Source organism: Acomys minous (assembly GCF_964271855.1).
Source record: "Acomys minous genome assembly, chromosome: 7".
NCBI classification, from domain to species: domain Eukaryota; kingdom Metazoa; phylum Chordata; class Mammalia; order Rodentia; family Muridae; genus Acomys; species Acomys minous.
Genome location: NC_140488.1, coordinates 111,953,389 through 111,973,475, shown reverse-complemented (window position 1 = coordinate 111,973,475; position 20,087 = coordinate 111,953,389). Strand labels below are relative to the sequence as shown.

The following is a 20,087-nucleotide window of genomic DNA, read 5'->3' as shown; positions in this document are numbered from 1 at the left end:
GGTGTAAACATAACTCCATAGCAGCAGCATTTAGAAGTGCTTTAAAAATGTATTATGGGCGGGGGGGGGGGGGGGGGAGGGGGGCTGGAGAGATGGCTCAGCGGTTAAGAGCACTGTCTGCTCTTCCAGACGTCCTGAGTTCAAATCCCAGCAACCACATGGTGGCTCACAACCATCTGTAATGTGATCTGATGCCCTCTTCTGGCCTACAGGTGTACGTGCAAGCAGAGCTCTGTATACATAATAATCATGAATAAATAAATCTTTAAAAATGTATTATGGTAGTTGAATGAGTTGGTGCTGGTCTGTTCTGTACATTTAGGAAATCATGTAGTGATACTAACTTGGTGTCATAGATGGAGGTCGATGAAGAACATGGTTTTAGCAAGGTGACTGAGAATTATTCTTAATGAGAATTATTCCTACTCAAATGCATAGTCACAATTATTTCTGTAGACAAAAGAAATGAATGTTGTGATTGATTGTCTTGAGTAAAGTAAGAAAACGTATAAAGATAGGTGCAGGCAAACAATTGCATCCTTTTTATTTAAAAAGGTTTTTTTTTTGGTAGGATAAAATTATTCCTCCAGACCCAATTACGAAAATTGAAAAACAAGCCACACTTCATCAGCTTAATCAGATTCTTAGACATAGGCTTGTAACGACAGATCTTCCTCCACAACTAGCAAATCTCACAGTGGGTATGTACCTCGGATTTGGTTTTGTAAGAATATTTTCTTAAGTGGCCTTTTGGGTTTTGTTCAAAGAACAAGTAGACAAAGTTTAGATTTTTGTGGTGTTTGAACCTGTGATTTGCCATCTACCTCTTTTTAGTACCTAAAAATACAGTGCTGGTATTTGCAGCAGGGGGGATGAGTGCGATTACCTGAGACTGGAAGAGAAAGGAAGTCCTAAAGTTGAGCCCCGACAACATGCTACGCTGTTGTTTATATGCAGGAAGAGTTGCTTTTGGTTTCTTAATGACTTGGGCATTGTCTTCTGTCTATGTTTTAACTACTGACTTGTCAACACTTAGGACAAGGTTTATAGTCTATTTAAAATGTCTCATAAACGACACTAGAACTTGGAGGTCAGCCAGAGCCTTATTGTTTTAAAACTAATGTATGCTTCTTCCTCTATTAAAAGCCAATGGCCGTGTGAAGTTTCGAGTTGAAGGAGAATTTGAAGCAACCTTGACAGTTATGGGTGATGACCCCGATGTTCCATGGCGCCTTCTCAAGCTAGAAATTTTAGTTGAGGATAAGGAAACAGGAGGTAAATCATTGACATGTTTTCCCCTCCCCCCACCAAGACTGGGTTTCTCTATGTGGCTTTCTTATATTGGTGAAGTATTCCTGTAGAAAACTTTAGCAATTTATTCTGTAATTTGAAGCAAAATTTTGATAAGCATAACTAGCTACTGATTAGAGACATTTCAGTGTATAATCTATCATTTTCTCCAGATAATTTTAAATTCATTTTTAGCATATAATTTCTCGGTTAATGCTATAATGCAAACTTCTTTTCTAATTAATTCCCTTCTTTTCTTCTGCCAATGGAAGATGGGCGAGCTTTGGTTCATAGCATGCAAATCGACTTTATCCATCAGCTGGTGCAGTCTAGGCTCTTTGCTGATGAGAAACCTCTTCAGGACATGTACAACTGCCTACGTATCCTTTTGAAGTTTGAGGCATGTAATGTAAGGATTTGGGGTCTCTTTCCTCTAGATTTTCTATTTAGCCTTTGTCTTGAAACGTAGTAGTCTGGCCTTTCCTTCCCTCTCCACCCCTTTTGGATATCCATAGGCATGGAGAACCAGCCAGTATGAACATAAATGATACATCTATAGAGTTCAAGTTTACTACTGACTTTGCAGGTAACACCTAAAAGTGATAACGTAGAAATAGCACTGTTTGCTAGGTAAGGTGCCTTTAATCCCAGTACCCAAGACACCGGTGGTGTGAGGCAGCAAGATGTTGACTCCGAGGCCAGCCTGGGATACGCAGCTAGGTCAGTCAGTCTGTAGTATATAATGAGAACCCGTATCCAAAAAAGGGCACCATTTTGGTCTGAAAATGTATTATTTGATCAATTTGTATTTTCTTTTAAAGATTGATTTTTTATGTATAGTGTTTTGCCTGCATGTACACCTGCACACCAGAAGAGGGCACCAGATCTCATTACAGATGGTTGTGAGTCGCCATGTAGTTGCTGGGAATTGAACTCAGGTCCTTTGGAAGAGTAGGCAGTGCTTTTAATGACCGAGCCACCTCTTCAGCCCCAATTTGTATTTTCTAAGCAGTGATGAATTAAGGGACAGATCTGGATCTTATTTTGTTTATTTAGATCAAAATCCTCAGCTTTCCCCACCCCCACCCCCAGCCCCAGGTTTCTCTGTGTAACCTTGGCTATCCTTTCTTGAACTCACAACCATCCTCCTGTTGCTTCTTCCCTTAGTGCCGGGACTAAAGGCATGTGCCACCACGCCCAGCTTCATCAGCTCTTTTTCTAAAATTATGCCACATGGTCTACTACTTATGATGAGTCATTTGAAAATATAATTTAAAAAACCCCCAGATTTCGTCATATTTGAAATGAGTCATTAGAAAAAGATGATTCTAGAGAATTTCTTCATAGAAATCTTTTGGGGAGATTCTTCCTTTGGTTTTTTGAGACAGGGTTTCTCTGTGTAGCCTTGGCAGTCCTAGACTCACTCTGTAGACCAGGCTGTCCTCGAACTCACAGTAATCTGCCTGCCTCTGCCTCCCGAGTGCTGGGATTAAAGGTGTGCGCCACCATGCCCAGCGAGATTCCTTGTTAGATGAAATTTATCTGTACTTATTAACTTTTTGCTTAACAAGATAAATCAGATTGTTTCTGTTTATCACTTCAATTAGAAGTGTTGCATTCTCAGACTCTAATGTTAATCCGAGAGAGGTGGGGAGACCTTGTACAGGTAGAAAGATACCATGCTGGAAAGTGCCTCTCCCTCTCAGTTTGGAAGTAAGTAAAATTGGTTTTGGTAGGTCTGTGTAATAAGTGAATCCTGTCTTTTTGTCTTCTTTCCCTTGTACAACTGACTTATTACATATGAATAGTTATGTGCCCAAGTTACGTCTTTAATTTAGTAAAATCACAGTATGGTGTAGGCCACATGAGACAGCCATAATTGCCACCTTTCTTAGAGTTTTATGTTTTGGACATTTATCTGTACTAAGGCTCAATGTACATTTTTTTTCAAGACAGTTTCTCTGTGTAGCCTTGCCTCTCCTGGACTCTCTTTGTAGACCAGGCTGGCCTCGAACTCACAAAGATCCACCTGCCTCTGCCTACCAAGTGCTGAGATTAAAGGCGTGTGCTACCATACCTGGCCTTCAGTATCACTTTTTAAAACAGACCTGCTATGCTGGGCATGGTGGCACACGCCTTTAATCCCAGCACTGGATGGCAGAGGCAGGCAGATCTCTGTGAGTTCAAGGCCAGGCTGGTCTACAAAGTGAGTCCAGGACAGCCAAGGCTACAGAGAAACCCTGTCTCAAACAAACAAACAAACAAACAAACAAAAGTAAAAAAATAAAATAAAATAAAACATACTTACTGGGCTGGAGCGATGCCTCAGAGGTTAAGAACACTGTGAGGTCCTGAGTTCAATTTCTGGCAACCACATGGTGGCTCACAACCATCTATATAGAGATATGATGCCCTCTTGTGGCAGGCAGATGTACATGCAGATAGAGTACTCATAAAACAACATACTTGCTTATCACAGTTTCCTATTTTAAATGGTAACTGAAAACTGATTTGGAGAGAATTGGTATGAGGGGATTTATCATCTTTAATTTCTGTTTGAAATTGACGTCACTCTGATCTTCTGTTGATAAATCAGGCATATACTACTTATAAGGTGGTTCCTGTTTTCAGGTGTCTGTGTGTGTGTGTGTGTGTGTGTGTGTGTGTGTGTGTGTGAGAGAGAGAGAGAGAGAGAGAGAGAGAGAGAGAGAGAGAGAGAGAGAATATGAATTTTTAAATGTAATAGACCAAATTCTGAATTAGAGAGAGAGAGAGAGAGAGAGAGAGAGAGAGAATATTTTATTTTTAATTGTAATAGACCAAATTCTGAATTAGAGAGAGTATTTTATTTTTAACTGTAATAGACCAAATTCTGAATTACAGAGAGAGAGAGAGAGAGAGAGAGAGAGAGAGAATTTTATTTTTAAATGTAATAGACCAAATTCTGAATTAGAGAGAGACAGAGACAGAATGTATTTTATTATTTTATTTGTAAACGTAATAGACCAAATTCTGAATTAGAGTATTTTATTTTTAAATGTAGTAGACCAAATTCTGAATCAGAGAGACAGAGACAGAGAGAGACACACAGAGAGAGACACACAGAGAGAGGTAGAGAGAGAATATGAATTTTATTTTCTTTTTTTTATGAATTTTATTTTCAAATGTAATAGACCAAATTCTGAATTGGAGACAGAGAGAGAGAGAGAGAGAGAGAGAGAGAGAGAGAGAGAGAGAAAGAATTTTACTTTTAAATGTAATCGACCAAATTAGAGAGAGACAGAGAGAATGTATTTTATTATTTTATTTTTAAACATAATAGACCAAATTCTGAATATGAGAGAGAGAATTTTATTTTTAAATGTTATAGACCAAATTCTGAATTAGAGAGTATTTTATTTTTTAGATGTAATAGACCAAATTCTGAATTAGACAGAGAGAGAGAGAGAGAGAGAGAGAGAGAGAGAGAGAGAGAGAGAGAGAATGAATTTTATTTTTAAATGTAATAGACCAAATTCTGAATTAGAGAAACTGAGAGATGGGGGGGAGGGGTGGGAGAGAGAGAAGAGAGAGTGTATTTTACTTTTAGTTTTTTTTAAGATTTATTTATTTATTATGTATACAGCACTCTGCCTGCATGTACACCCGCACACCAGAAGAGGGCACCAGATCTCATTATAGATGGTTGTGAGCCACCATGTGGTTGCTGGGGATTGAACTCAGGACCTCTGGAAGAGCAGCCAGTGCTCTTAACCTCTGAGCCATCTCTCCAGCCCGTATTTTATTTTTAAATGTAATAGATCAGATTCTGAATTGGACTATGGCGTGTCTTTCAGTATTCCCTACACAAACATTGAGGGGCCTGCTATGCTCAAGGTTCTGACTCAATAGCATGATGCATGTTTCTATTTGACTGTACAAGTTAAAAAGCTGTGTTTATATGTCATTCTCCCTCTGCCCCCTTTCAGCCAACAGGTTCTAGGGAGAAAAACAGGCGCAGCATCTGTTCACAAAGTTACAATTAAAATCGATGAAAATGATGTCTCTAAGCCTTTACAGATTTTTCACGACCCTCCTTTGCCAGCTTCTGATTCTAAATTAGTAGAAAAAGCCATGAAGGTAAAGGGTTCTCAGTGTATTTTAATACTGATTTGGTTAAATAAATATAATTTAGCACATATAAAACTTTTAGCACAAATTCTTTAAAATAGTTATCATATTTAAAACGCTGCATGAAACTTATTTTAGATCATTGTTATACTAAAGCATTTGTTTTTTGTCTTTTTAACATCTGGTATATATAACATCATTTTAAAGATCTTCCTTCAGCTTTATTGTGTAAGGGAATGCTGCAGGTTGTGTCTAAGCATACACTATTATGCTGAATTATGTCCCCAGCCTAGTTTAAGCTTTATAGTTTAAATGGGATTTTTAAAAAAAGATTTATTATATATTCAGTGTTCTCCCTGTGTGTATGCCTGCAGAAGCAGATCACATTATAGATGGTTGTGAGCCACCATGTGGCTGCTGGGAATTGAACTCAGGATCTCTGGAAGAGCAACCAGTGCTCCTAACCTCTGAGCCATCTCTCCAGCCCACTATTTTTATTTTTAAGGTCTGGCATCTGAGAATTGTGACTACTGATAGGTATATATATTCTAAATTTTTTGTTTTTTCAAGCCAGGGTTTCTCTGTGTAGACCAGGCTGGCCTCGAACTCACAACGATCCCCCTGCCTCTGCCTCCGCATCCCTAGATTTACATTTTTGAGGCTGGAATTTGCTATGCAGACCAGGATGACCTCAGCTCATATAGATCAAGCTGCCTTCCTCTGCACCCAAGTGCAAGGAAGGGCCTTATATCACACAGGCTGGCTTCAATCTTGTTAGGTATCTAATCCTCCGGCTTCTACCTCTAAGGGCCACTCAGTTTTTGAAGTACTTGGAAGTCAAATTCACAGCTTTGTGCATGCTGAGCACTGGACCAGTTCAACTATACCCATGGTCTCCTGTACTTAGCAAAAAGCTAATTTTAGTTTTGATGTTTCCAGTATCATATAAATTAATATTAAGAGCTCACACTCGTCTAATCTCTAGTACTGAAAAGCTGTATCTTAAGGCACAGTTGTGTACGCTCACATTTTTATGTTCAAAATGTTTAATTGTACATTTGATTTTGTTGTTGTTTATGCAGATTGACCACTTATCAATAGAAAAGCTCCTGATTGACAGTGTACATGCAAGAGCCCACCAGAAGCTGCAGGAACTAAAGGCCATTCTTAGAAGCTTCAATGCTAATGAAAACTGTAGGTGCTTTTAATGGATACTTATTTTCTTTTACTTAAGTGTTTTTCTCATATGACATTCCCTTGACAGGATTTTGATGAGAATGCTGGGCATTTGTTGCCTTTAATCTGAAATCTACCAAACCTGCCTTAATTTCACCTTATTTATTTATTCATTTATCTACCTCCCTACCTACCTTACTTAGCTTGTCTTTATGTTTGAAATGTTTACACATTGTCTCTCCTTAAAAATTTGTACTTACTGAAATATAAACATTTTAATATGACCCATAATTCAGTGTTTCTTCTCCTGACAAAGCAGCACTGCAAATGCGTTTTATAGTGTATTTATAAAATGTGGCTAAGTAAAGCAGAATTTATCTCTTCAGCTTTATAAAACAAAAAAACTCTAAATGTATTAACAGTGTTAGAAATGCACATGTATTTCCAGAGTGGAAAATCTTCTAAGTTTAATAACCTACCTAGTTTATTAAGAACTTTAGAAAACAAATTCTATTATTCCGTGTGGTTCACTATTTACTTGTCCATACCTCCATCCCATCCTTACCCCCCCCCCCTTTTTTCCCCCCTGGATACAGGGTCTCACTACATAACCCAGGCTGGCTTTACATTTGCGGTCTTGCTACTTCAGCACTTCATTGGCTGGGGTAACAGGCATGGGCCAATGTATCTAACTCCTTTCATTGTTTTTGACCATAGTTACCTTGTGGTCTGTCTGTCTGTCTCTGTCTCTGTCTCTGTCTCTGTCTCTGTCTCTGTCTCTGTCTCTGTCTCTGTCTTTCCGAGACAGGGTTTCTCTGTGTAACAGCTCTGGCTGTCCTGGAACTCCATCTGTAGACCAGGCTGGCCTTGAACTCATGGAGATCCGCCTGCCTCTGCCTCCCAAGTGCTGGGATTAGAGGTGTGTGCCACCACTGCCCGGCAGTTAAACCTTGTGTTTTAAGTGCACAGTATAATCAGGATGATATGGATGAAGTCCCATTAAAGTAGAAGCTATTAATAGTGAAGCGACATAGTTTGTACTTAAAGAAAATTGACTTCTTAGATATGTACTAGTAATTGTAGATTAAAGTCATTTTGATAAAAGGAGATAAAACAGGGTCTAAAGCAGAGGCAACTTTTGAAAAATTGGCAGTACATGTTCATTCAAGAATGTTCTGGTAGCCAGGCATCATGGCACACGCCTGTAGTCTCAGCACTCAGGAGGCAGAGGCAGGCGGATCTCTGTGAGTTCGAGGACACCCTGGTGTACAGAGCGAGTCCAGGACAGCCAGGATTACACAGAGAAACCCTGTCTCAAAAATAAAAAAAATTTTTTTTCCTCTTTCATTTAGTATACTAAATAATAGGTATCTTTTTTTATTTTCATCATCTTTTGTTTTAGGTTTATTTTTATTTCATGTGAATTGGTGTTTTGCCTGCCTGTATTTCTGGTGCCTACAGAGGCCAGAAAAGAGTGTGAATTCTCTAGAACTGGAGTTACACACTGTTGTTAACTGCCATGTAGGTGCTGGATCTTCTGGAAGAACAGTCAGTGCTTTTAATAACTGAGGCATCTCTTCAGCTGCCTGCCTCCCCCCGCCCCTGCCTTCCTTCACTGGCTGTGTAGACCACATTGCCTGGGAACTTCTCAGAATCCCCAGTCAGTGCTGCTTTTCCTCAATTGCCGGGGCAGCATACACGCAGCTTCAGTCTCAGCATGATTTCATAAACTTTGCCCATTTACTCCCACTATTGCTAACTCTTGTCCTCCTTTCCCCCTCTGATGGCTTCCCTTCTCCCCTCAATTGCCCCCCCTTCTGCTTTGATGTCTTATGTATAGTGTTAAATATCTCCTTTCATGCCTTCTATATATTAAACTTGAGTTCTTCACATCAAAGAAAACATACTTGTCTTTCTGAATCTAGCTTATTTTGGTTAACATGATAGGTAGTCTCTAATTCCATCCAGTTTCCTGACAATGCCGTAGTTTTGTTCTTTATAGCTGAATGAAATTCTATTAAATATACATTCCACATATTAAAATCTATTCAGCTGATGATTTCTTAGTCTTGACTATAGTGGATAGTGCTGTAGTAAACATGCATGTGCATGTGTTTGTGTTTAAATTTATTATGTATAGTGTTCTGCCTGCATGTATGCCTACATGCCAGAAGAGGGCCCCGGATCTCATTACATATGGTTGTGAGCCACCATGTGGTTGTTGGGAATTGAACTCAGGACCTCTGACCCATCTTTCCAGCATGTGTGTTTGTGGCAAGTTGACTTAGGCTCCTACCTAGGACGGATGTAGTTGGGTTATTCAAAAGTTTTAGCTGTTGTTTGTTTGTTTGTTTGTTTGTTTGAAACAGGGTTTCTCTGTGTAGCCTTGGCTGTCCTGGACTCACTTTGTAGACCAGGCTGGCCTCGAACTCACAGAGATCCACCTGCCTCTGCCTCTGGAGCGCTGGGATTAAAGGTGTGCTCCACCATGCCCGGCTAGTTTTAGTTTTTTTGAAGCAACTAAATACTGCATACTGATTTCCCTATGGACGCACTAGTTTTTTAGCCCATCATTGTCAGCACTTTTTGTTTGATTTCTTTGTAGTATATATTCTAACTGTAGTAAAATGCGATCTTAATGTACTTGCCTTTTTTAAAAATCTTTTTTTAAAAAGATGTATTTATTTATTTTATATAGATGAGTGCTTTATCTGCATGTACACCTGAATGCCATAAGAGGGCACCAGATCTCATCAGAGATGCTTGTGAGCCACCATGTGGTTGCTGGGAATTGAACTCAGGACCTCTGGAAGAGCAGACAGTTCTCTTAACCACTGACCCATCTCTCTAGCCCCGTATTTGCATTTTATTAAGAGCCAAGGATGTTGAATATTTCTCTCTTTATTTTTTGGTGTTTGTTTGTTTTTTGAGACAGGGTTTCTCTGTGTAGCCTTGGCTGTCCTGAACTCATTTTGTAGATCAAGCTGGCCTTCAACTCACAGAGATCTACCTGCCTCTGCCTCCTGAGTGCTGGGACTAAAGGCGTGCACCACCACGACTGGCAAATATTTTATTTATTCATCTGCCCTTCTTTGAAAACTGTTCAGTTCATTTGCTCATTTATAATTTGCATGGTTTTTCCTCTATTTAATTTTTGAGTCATTTATAGATTCTAGATACTTATTTTCCCCTCAGATATATAGCTGGCAAAGATTTTCTTCTATAGTCTATTTCTTTACTCTGGTAATTGTTTACTGTGTAGAAGCCTTTTAATTCTACATAATCACATTTGTCAATTCTTGCTCATATGTCCCTAATATACTGGAGTCTTTTGCCTGTGTATGCATATTAAAATGTTTCCCCTATATTTTATTTTTGCAGTTTCAAAGTTGCAGGTCTTTCAAGTTTGAGGTTTTAAAACATTTTGAACTGAAGTCTTAGAGACTTGATATAGGGATCTAGTTTCATTCTTTTATTCTTCTGTTAAAATTTTTTTGTTTCTTTGTTCTTTTGTTTTTTCCAATATAGTCTTCTCTGTGTGGCCCTGTCTGTTCTGAATGGCTCTGTAGACCAGGCTGTCCTCATAAAGATCCACCTGTCTCTACCTTCCTGAGTGCTGGGACTACAGGTCTGCACCACCAGATCTGGCCAGATGTTAAGATTTTACAGTACCATTTTGTTGAAGAAGAAATGTCTCTGGCCCCGATGCTTTTTTAGTATCTTTATTAAAAATTAGGTAGGTGTAGTTTCCTGGGATTGCTTCTATGGTTTGTATTCTATTCTGTTGGTCCACAGGTCTGTTTTGTGACAGTACCATGCTATTTTGTTACTACAGCTCAGCCATATATTTTGAAATCAAGATCTGTGATGCCTCCAACACAGAGTGTGTGGGCAGTTTGGGCCTTGTTCTTTAGAAATGCTGTTTTATTTTAGTTTTTTTGGTTTGGTTTTGTAAATTTTTTTTTTTTTTGAGACAGGGTTTCTCTGTCTACCCTTTCTCGGCTTCTTGGAACCATTCTGTGGACCAGGCTGGCCTCAAACCCAGAGATCCACCTGCCTCTGCCTCCTAAGTGCCTAGATTAAAGATGTCAGCCACTACCTCCCCATCCTCCCTTTAGGTTTTGAGTCAAGATCTCTCACTGACAATTTGCCACATAGACTAAAAGCCAAGCCCAGGGACCTGCCTGTCCCTACCTTCCTAGCACTACAAATGGTACCACCATACTCAGGTTCTTATTTGGGTCTTGGAAGTCAGATCTAGTCCTTGCATTTCCAAGACAAGAACTTTACCAACTGAGCCATCTCTCCCCGTTCTCCCCATTTTGGTTTTGTTTTGAGACAGAGCCTCTCTGTAATCCTGACTGGTCTTGTATTTGCTATGTAGTTCAGGCTGGCCTTGACTTTGTGGCAGTCCTCTTGTCCCAGCCTTCTTAGTGCTGGGATCATGGGCACGAGACACTATGTCTGCTTCAGCATTGGTCTTGTTATTCAGGAGTACTTTGGCTGTTTGTGCCTTTTTGCTCCTGTATAGATTTTAGGATTATTAGTTTATTTATTTATTTACTTGTTTTTTTGAGACAAGCTTTCTCTATGTTATCTTGGCTGTCCTAGACTTGCTTTGTAGACTAGGCTGGCCTCTAACTCACAGAGATCCACCTGCCTCTACATCCAGAGTGCTGGGATTAAAGGCATGCGCCACCACACCCCACCATGGATTATTTATTTTAATTTTATGACAAATGACTTTGTAATTTTTAGTGGGATCAAATTGAAATTGGATCATTTTCACTTTCCAGAATTAGGTCTACTGATGTATGAGCATGTTATTCCATCTTTTAGTATGTTGGTTGTGTGATTGATAGATACATGTTCTCACCTTGCAGCATAGACCATGTTGAAATGTACTGTGTAGTCTAAGTTAGCCTTGAACTTGTAGCATTCCTATTGCTCCAGCTTTCAAAGTGGTTTGTGTCACCAGAGTTATTTATGTTATAAGGTCTGCAGATTACACCCAGGGTTTTGTATAGGCTAGGTGGCAAACACTAATTTAACTACATCTGCAGCTCCTCTTTGGGGCTTTTATTTTGTTTTGTTTGTTTTTTGAGACAGGGTTTCTCTGTGTTAACCCTGGCTGTCCTGGACCCACTTTGTAGATAAGGCTAGCCTCAGATTCATAGAGAACCGCCTGCCTCTGCCTCCTTGAGTGCTGGAATTAAATGCATATGCCACCACACCCCACTCCAAGGCTGTTGAACTTGTTGGAGGCCTGTTGTGTTTCTGTTGAGATCATATGGTTTCTGTTGCTAGTCTGTGTTTAATGATTTGCATTTGTTGAACTATTCCTGCACCTTTCAGATGAAAACAACTTGACCAACTTGGTCATGGAGCATTATTATTTTTTTCTTCTTTCATTTCCAAAGTTAACAATCTTTTATTATTAAACTTGGAAAGGGTTAATTCTATCAACTACAAAAACAGCATCTCCCCTGAGATTTAAGACATACGTATCTACCTAAAAACTGTACAAAAACATGATATTCTGCCGTTTTGCAGAAGAAAATATTTCTACAAAATTTTAGTCCATGACAAGCATCATCATCATCAGTTGGATCTTCAGCACCACAAAACAACAAAAGACAGATGTCTTGAAAAATATTAACTCAGGCAGAGCATAGTGGCATATACCGTTAATCCCAGCACTTGGGAGTCAGAGCCAGCCAGATCCCTGGAGTCCATGGCCAGCCTGCTGTACAGAGTGAGTTTCAGGACATCCAGGGCTACACAGAGAAACCTTTTCTTGAAAAAGAAAACCCAAATAAACAAATAAATAAATATCTCCTCATTTCGAACTGAAATGCTGATTGCTCAATTTCATCCATTTCCTGGAAGAAAGACCCAGAGCAGTTGTTTTCCTGCCTGTTCATGAAGACTCATACCAGTTTCTCTTTACTACCACCAGGAAACAGATCCCCAATTTCTGAGCTAGATTTCCAAACTACCCTCAAGCTATCAATAGGCAGGGCCTGAGGCTCCTTTAAAGAGGTCTTTAATCCCTTTAATCCTAGCACTTGGGAGGCAGAGGCAGGTGGACAGCCAAGGCTACACAGAGAAACCTTGTCTCAAAAAACAAAACAAAAACAACACAAAAAAGAAAGAGGTCTTACCTTTTTTTTTTTCTTTTTGGACATAGGGTTTTTTCCCTGTTAGCCTTCGCTGTCCTGGACTCGCTTTGTAGACCAGACCACCTGCCTCTGCCTCTGCCTCCCAAGTGCTGGGATTACAGGTGTGTTCCACCATGCCTGGCCTGAAAGAGGTCTTTCATAGAATAAACATTATAGATAACCTTATATTACCTAAGCCTATCAGGTAAAAATAAGTAGCTACCGGCATCATACTGAGCTGGCCATGATGTTGCAAGAATTGGCTTTAGTTAGGATCAAGTCATCCCTGTGTTGGTTGGGGCTCTGACTGTGTCTTGCCTGGAGAGCTCAAGAAGAGTCTGTGAAAGATAATGTTGCACAGAGCTGGCATCTCTGTAGCCTGATTCTTGGCTGCTGTGTAGCTTTCTCCGTGTAAATGGGCATTTTTGAACAGAAAATTTCAGAGAAAGACTCTTTTTTCTTTTTTCTTTTTGTTTTTTTCAAGACAGGGTTTTTATGTGTAGCCTTGGCTGTCCTGGACTCCCTTTGTAGACCAGGCTGGCTCTTAACCTCTGAGCTGTTTCTCCAGCCCTTCTGCCCTGATCTTGATTAGGCTGTTACAAAAGCTTTTGTTGGGTTTGTGCTTTTTACTATTGGAATTTGCTTTAAAAACAAAAACAAAAACTTTTTTGAGACAGGATTACTTCAGGTAGCCCTGTTTGTCCCAGAATTGGCTCCATAGATCTGCTTCTGCCTCCTGAGTGGTAGGGTGACGTGTGCTGCCACTGCCTGGCTTGGAGTATATCCTTAATAAATATACTACATATCATTTTGCTATAGTTTTTTATTCATATGCTTGGGGTAGGGAGGCATGTTTGACAGTCTATTTGTTGAGGTTACATGACAACTAATAGAAGTCAGTTTTCTTGTCCCCTGTGAGTCCTAGGGATTGAACTCAGGTCTTTAGGCTGTGCGGTGAGTGCCTTTACCTGCTGAGCCATCTCACTAGCCCTGTCATATAGTTCCAATGTGCACTTCTTGTTTTTTTTTTTTTTATTTTTAATTTTTCGAGACAGGGATTCTCTGTGTAGCCTTGATTGTCCTGAACTCACTTTGTAGACCAGGCTGGCTTTGAACTCACAGTGATCCACCTGCCTGTGCCTCCCAAGTGCTGGGATTAAAGACGTGCACCACCACCGCCCAGCTGTTTTTTTAAAAAATAATATCATAATTTGGTATTTATATTTGGTTTAGCCTGTGAGAATGTTAGACAAAACAGAAATTCTAGTGGTTTTCTTACTTGAGTTCAGAGTGGGTTGTAAAGCATTGGAGCTGACTTGCAATACTGACAATGCACTTGGAACTGCATATAAATATACAGTACAGTAGGGGTTTAAGGTTTACAAAGGAGACAGGGCCTTGAGGATAAGAATATAGTGGTTGGCCATCAGAAACTGACAAGAGGCGCTGGAGAGATGGTTCAGAGGTTAAGAGCACTATCTGTTCTTCCCAAGGTCCTGAGTTCAATTCCCAGAAACTACATCATGGCCCACAACCATCTACAATGAAATCTGGTGCCCTCTTCTGGGAGACAGACACACACGTGGGCAGAATATGTATAAATAATACATAAATTAAAAAAAAAAAAGACTACCAAGGACCAGTTGAGAGCAATTCTGGAAGCCATCTCTTACAACTACATTAATGTTGCCAAAAATCTCCGCATGGACCACCAAGTGGTCATTTTGGATTTCAAGCACATTAGAAGGGTAAAAAAGCTCAAGAAGCGAGTGGCTCAGAAGCTGACCCAAAATCATAACAGCTGGTGAGCTGCCATCCTCTTATTCTATACAGTAATAACAAACAAACCATTTCTCTCGGAATTGTGAGTGTGACTAACAGTGACTAGCTCAATGGTTGGACTGAAAAAAGCTCCAAAGCCCTCTGCCAAGCTAAACTTGCATCCAGAGAGGGTCATGAGCTGGGTGGTCTGTCGCCAGCCTGACCCACTATAGTTTTCTAAATCCTGGTGTAATTATAACATATAATAAGTATGCTCAGGAAATCAGAGCTGTGCAGAACACTGCAGTGTATGTCATCCGTATTCGGCAACAGAAGGGCCCAGCTCTTTGCCAGGACAAAAGCCAATTATATGTCATACAACTAGTGTAGAAAAGTTCAGCAAAGGGCTGGAGAGATGGGGTCATCACTTTGTTGTCATTCCAGAGAACCCAAGTTGTTTCCAGCACTCACACTAGGTGGCTTTCAACCACCTGTAACTCCAGCTCAGGGGGACCTAGTGTCCTCTTCTCGCACCAGGGCCACCACCTACATACATAGAGTTGGTTTCTTTTTTTCCAAGCCTTCAAAAGTTAAATGAATTGGGCTACAGGCAGTCTACCACATTCACTGACCTCACCAGCTGACTACTACTTCTTCAAGCATCTTAATATGTTTTTGTAGGAAGAATGGTTCCACAACCATCAGAATGCAGAAAATACTTTCCAGTTGTTAAACTCAGGAGCATGGCTTTTTATACCTCAGGAATAAAACGTCTCATGGTAAAAATGTGTTGCTTGTAATGGTTCCCATTTTGATTAATTCAAGGTGTGTTTGAGCTTAGTTATAATGTAAAAACCATGGTCCCAAACTGCAATTGCCTTTTTGTTTTTGTTTTTGTTTTGAGACAGGGTCTCACTATATAGTCCTGGCTGTCCTGGAACTCAAGCTAGCTTTGAATGCACAGATCTTCCTGTGTATACCTCCCCACGCCCAGCTTGCAGTTCTTTTGCATCAACCTGATACTTCTTTTTTTTTATTGTTTTTTTGTTTTTAAGTTTCCTTTTTAAAAAAATTTTTGTTTATTATAGTGTTGTGTCTGCATGTACACCTGCAGGCCAGAAGAGGGCACCAGATCACATATAGATGGTTGTGAGCCACCATGTGGTTGCTGGGAATTGAACTCGGGACCTTTGGAAGAGCAGTCAGTGCTCTTAACCTTTGAGTCATCTCTCCAGCCCCCTAATATTTCTTTTTATCTACTGAATGTGGGCTCAGCTTGGTACTTATTTTTCTAAAAGATGTACTCCATCATTGTTGCTTGAGATCTCCAGGTTTGTGTTTAGCATTTTTTTTCCCCTTAGAACTGCCTTTGCTATACTTTGGAGGTTATCGTTGTTGTGTCTTCATTTGACTGTAGCAATTTCATAGTTTCCTCTTTGATTCCTTCAGTGACTTACTAATCATTAAAGAGTATGTAGTTCATTATATGTCTGTATAGCCTATAGTTTTTCTCAGTATTGATTTGTAGTTTCAGTCTTAGGACCTGATAAAATATAAGGAATTGTTTTAACTATAAATCTCATGGCTCGGGAGGTAGGTCTCTGAGATTGAGTCCAGCCTGGTGTACATAGCAAGTTCCAGGACAATCATAGCTATATAAAAGACTATGTCTTTAAAAACTTTTTTTTTGGGGGGGAGGGGTATATTTATTAAGACTTTATGGTCTAAAATGTGATCTATTTCAGTTTTGTGGGCTGCCACAAGGTGTGATTTCATAGTTGGATAGAATATTTTATAAATGTCTGTTATGTCTATTTGATCTATGGTATACAATTTAACTTTGAAGCTTATTGATTTATTTTTGTGTGAATTATTTTTCTATTGATGAACATAGAGTATTAAAGTCACTCACTTTTGTATCTAGATTTGTCTATGTTCAGTAGTTTTTGTTTACTGAAATTGGATATACCACTGTGCAGTGGTGGTGCACGCCTTTAATCCCAGCACTCGGGAAGCAGTGTGAGTTCCAGGCCAGCCTCGTCTACATATCCAGGACTGCCAAGGTTACACAGAGAAACCCAGTCTTGAAAAACCAACCCAAAAAGGAAGACCAGTCTAGTCTACAGACTAGTATCTCTACAGAGCTAGTTTCAGAGGCTACATAAAGAAGCCCTGTCTAGCCAGGAAATGATGGCGCATGCCTTTAATTCCAGCTCTTGGGAGGCAGAGGCAGGCATATCACTGTGAGTTCCAGGCCAGCCTGGTCTACAAAATGACTCCAGGATACAGGCAAAGAAACACAGAGAAACCCTGCCTCGAAAAAACAAAAACAAATAAAACAAAACAAACTTAAGAAAAAAAGAAGCCCTGTCTAAAACAATCTGAAACAAAACAATGGAAGAAATTGGCTCAGCATGGTGGTACAGCACTCCGGAGGCAGAGGCAGGTGGATGTGAGTTGAGGCCAACCTAGTCTACAAAGTGAGTTCCAGGACACCCAGGGCTATTACACAGGTAAATTCTATCTTGAAAATAAACAAACAAACAAAAAAACCCAAATCAAAGAAAGAGATTAGACATGCCAATGCTCAGTAGATATAATTATAAAATCTTTATCTTGATGCATTGTTTCCTTTATTAATGTATATTAGCCTTTACTTTTCTGAGTAATTTTTACTTGCCTTAGAACATCTAATTTTGTGGCGGTTTTTAAAATTGATGACTGATATACTCTTGGTAGCATTTATTTGCTATAGGACTTGAAATGAATCATTTTTTGGTTTCCTAGATTTTAGGGTTTTTGCTGAGAACTCAGTCTGACATTAGTTCTGATAAGTTTGACTTTGAGTTGGCATTTTCTCTTGTAACTTATAAAAAATTTATAGTCATTGTTATCATATACATAATGTTTCACTTTTATGCATAGATATAATGTATTTTGATCATATTCTACACTCTTTTTTTCTGCTCCTATTCCTGATTTCCTCTTCTCAGCGGGTCTCCCTTCTACTTGGCTTTTTTGTTTGTGTTCATTATTATTATTATTTATTTATTTTTTGTTTTTGTTTTTCGAGACAGGGTCTTTCTGTGTGGCCTTGACTGTCCTGGACTCACTTTGTAGACCAGGCTGGCCTGGAACTTATAGGGATCCACCTGCCTCTGCCTCCTGAGTGCTGGGATTAAAGGCGTGTGCCATCACTACCCGGCTTTGTTGGTTTGTTTGTTTGTATATGTGAACAAGTGACTTTAATTAAGGTTACTTACAGGACATGGGCAACTGACGAGTAGCTGTGCACATTGATGAAAAGATTTTCATTCCCCAGTCATCACTAACTGCCTGTAGAACTTCCTGAAGCTTATTTGCAGAACTGGATGTTTAACCATTAGCCAGCTGTACAGAGAGGTTCTTTTCTGGGTCATGTATATTAGGTCTCAAAATGTCTTTTGTGTTTAGATATTCTTTTCTTTCCAGAAAAACAAGAGTCCTCATATAATTGTGTTGAGAAGATTTTGTGTCTTTAGTGTTCAATCTTAGCTGCACATACCCTAAGAGAATTTTAAATTTTTGCCAGGTGTGGTGGTGCACGCCTTTAATCACAGCACTCTGGAGGCTGAGACAGGCAGATCTCTGAGTTCAAGGCCAGCCTGGTCTACAAAGCGAGTCCAGGACAGCCAGGGCTAATCAGAGAAACTCTGTCTGGAAAAACAAAAAAAAATTTTTTTTAATTTTTAAAAATTAATTTTTTTAAGGCAAGGGCTAATGTAGCCCAGACAGTCTTCAAACTCCTAATTCTCCTGACCTCACTTTTCAAAATCTGTGATTGCAAGTGTTTGCCATCACGCTTCTCACTACTCTAGACTGGGTTTCTCTGTGGAGCCTTGGCTGTCCTGGACCAGGCTGGCCTCGAACTCAGAGATCCATCCGCTTGCTTCTGCTTCCTGAGTGCTGGGATTACAGGCCTGGGCCACCACGAAGGCTTTTTGTCTTTTTACCTGACTTCCTTTTTTGTCTTGCTGCCAGGGATTGAACCTAGAACCTCAGATACACTAGGCACCTGCCCTACCACTAAGCCGTACTTAACCCTAACTCATCTAATCAATTCTTTCTTTCTTCTTCTTCTTCTTCTTCTTTTTTGTAAAGTTAAATTTGTCATTATAAATGAATGTTTTGCCTGCATGTATGTATATGTGTACCTAGTGCCTAGGAAGGTCTGATACCCTGGAGCTGGACCTGGATGGTATAAATCATGACGTGGGTGCTGGGAACTGAACCTAGTCCTTTGGAAGAACAAGTGTTTTTAATCACCCAGGCATCTCTCTACTTCATTCCATGGATGGTGAATTTGACTTTTTAGTCATGCTGGTCTATTTATTTATTTGTTTTTGCTGATGTCTGACAGAATTTTTTTACCCTTGTCTTCCATCTTTGGTATTGTGTTTTCTGCTTGATTTAGTTTATTATTTCATTTAATTTAAAATTATGTTTATGAATGTTTGTGTTCATGTTTACCATGTATGCCTGATATTTGCAGGTGTCAGATGAAGGCGTTAGAGTGCCCTAGAACTGGAGCTAAGTACCACTTGTGAGCCACGATGTGGGTGTTAGGGAATTTTATTGGTTGCTACACAAGAAGCAACAAGTGCTCTTAATCACTGGGTCATTTCCAGCCTCTTGATTTGAGTATCTTGGTGGTGAAACTTTCCACTGTGCATGTCATTTGATTTATTTAGATTTTCATCTCTACTAGCATTCCTGTCCCCCCCCCAACCCCCCCCCCCCCCCAATTCTCAGAGCCCCTTTCTTTGCTGAACTTCTCATCAGTGTTGCTAATTTCACATCTGTCTTTCAGGCTTTTGAAATCTGGATCCATAATTGACTTCTTTACTTAATTCAGCTGCTTGTTAGTTTCTGAAAATATTTTAGCAGGCAGCAATCCTTTGTGTAGTATTGGAGCCACCTTAGTATCTTTGGATTTGCTAGTTGAGGCGGTAGGATCTTTTGTATGCACCATGTTGCCTTGCCTTTGTCATGGTTCGTTACGCACTTGTCTGTATCGGGTATCTCTTCCAGTTTTAGGGGGCAGCAATTTCTTGAGGTGTTCATCTCCACCCACTATCATTCAGAGAGGAGAAAATGAGGAGCTATAACACTAAATCAAATTTGATATGGGAATACACTTAAAATTGATTGTTACACACCAATGACCTCAGAACAGAAAATAGAAAAAAAAAGGTGAAAAGTATTACACATTAAATAAAAATACATAAACAAGCGGAGGTAAATGTAAGAAAGATGAAAAATAAAACTTTTAGTGGGAGTGAAATTTACATCATTTAGCTTTTGAAATCTATACTGCGGATATATTTTTTGTGCTATTTTTCTTTAGTAATAAGAGTAACTAAAATTCAACAAAGAGTTACTTGTTTTTTGCTTATGTTATTAAAGAGACTCTGTGTGGTAGTTTACACTTAAAATGCCAGTGTTCAAGGGGCTGAGGCTGGAGGATCTGGAGTTCAAGGACAGCCTGGACTACATAGCCAAACCCTGTTTCACTATATATATACTGAAATCGTAATAAAATGAAAGAGA

General features: G+C 39.6%; 1 protein-coding gene across 4 annotated transcripts in view; it reads left to right on the top strand.

Annotated features, from left to right (window-relative positions):
* Positions 1-20,087, top strand: part of MED14 (mediator complex subunit 14) — a 96,931-nt gene that overhangs the window by 12,823 nt on the left and 64,021 nt on the right. For all 4 annotated transcript variants that reach the window (XM_084790802.1, XM_084790803.1, XM_084790805.1 and 1 more), the window contains 6 exons: positions 572-701; positions 1,147-1,275; positions 1,563-1,670; positions 2,871-3,003; positions 5,259-5,409; positions 6,483-6,594. In XM_084790802.1, coding sequence (XP_084646928.1) covers positions 572-701; positions 1,147-1,275; positions 1,563-1,670; positions 2,871-3,003; positions 5,259-5,409; positions 6,483-6,594 — 763 coding nt within the window. The remainder of the gene's footprint in view (positions 1-571; positions 702-1,146; positions 1,276-1,562; positions 1,671-2,870; positions 3,004-5,258; positions 5,410-6,482; positions 6,595-20,087) is intronic.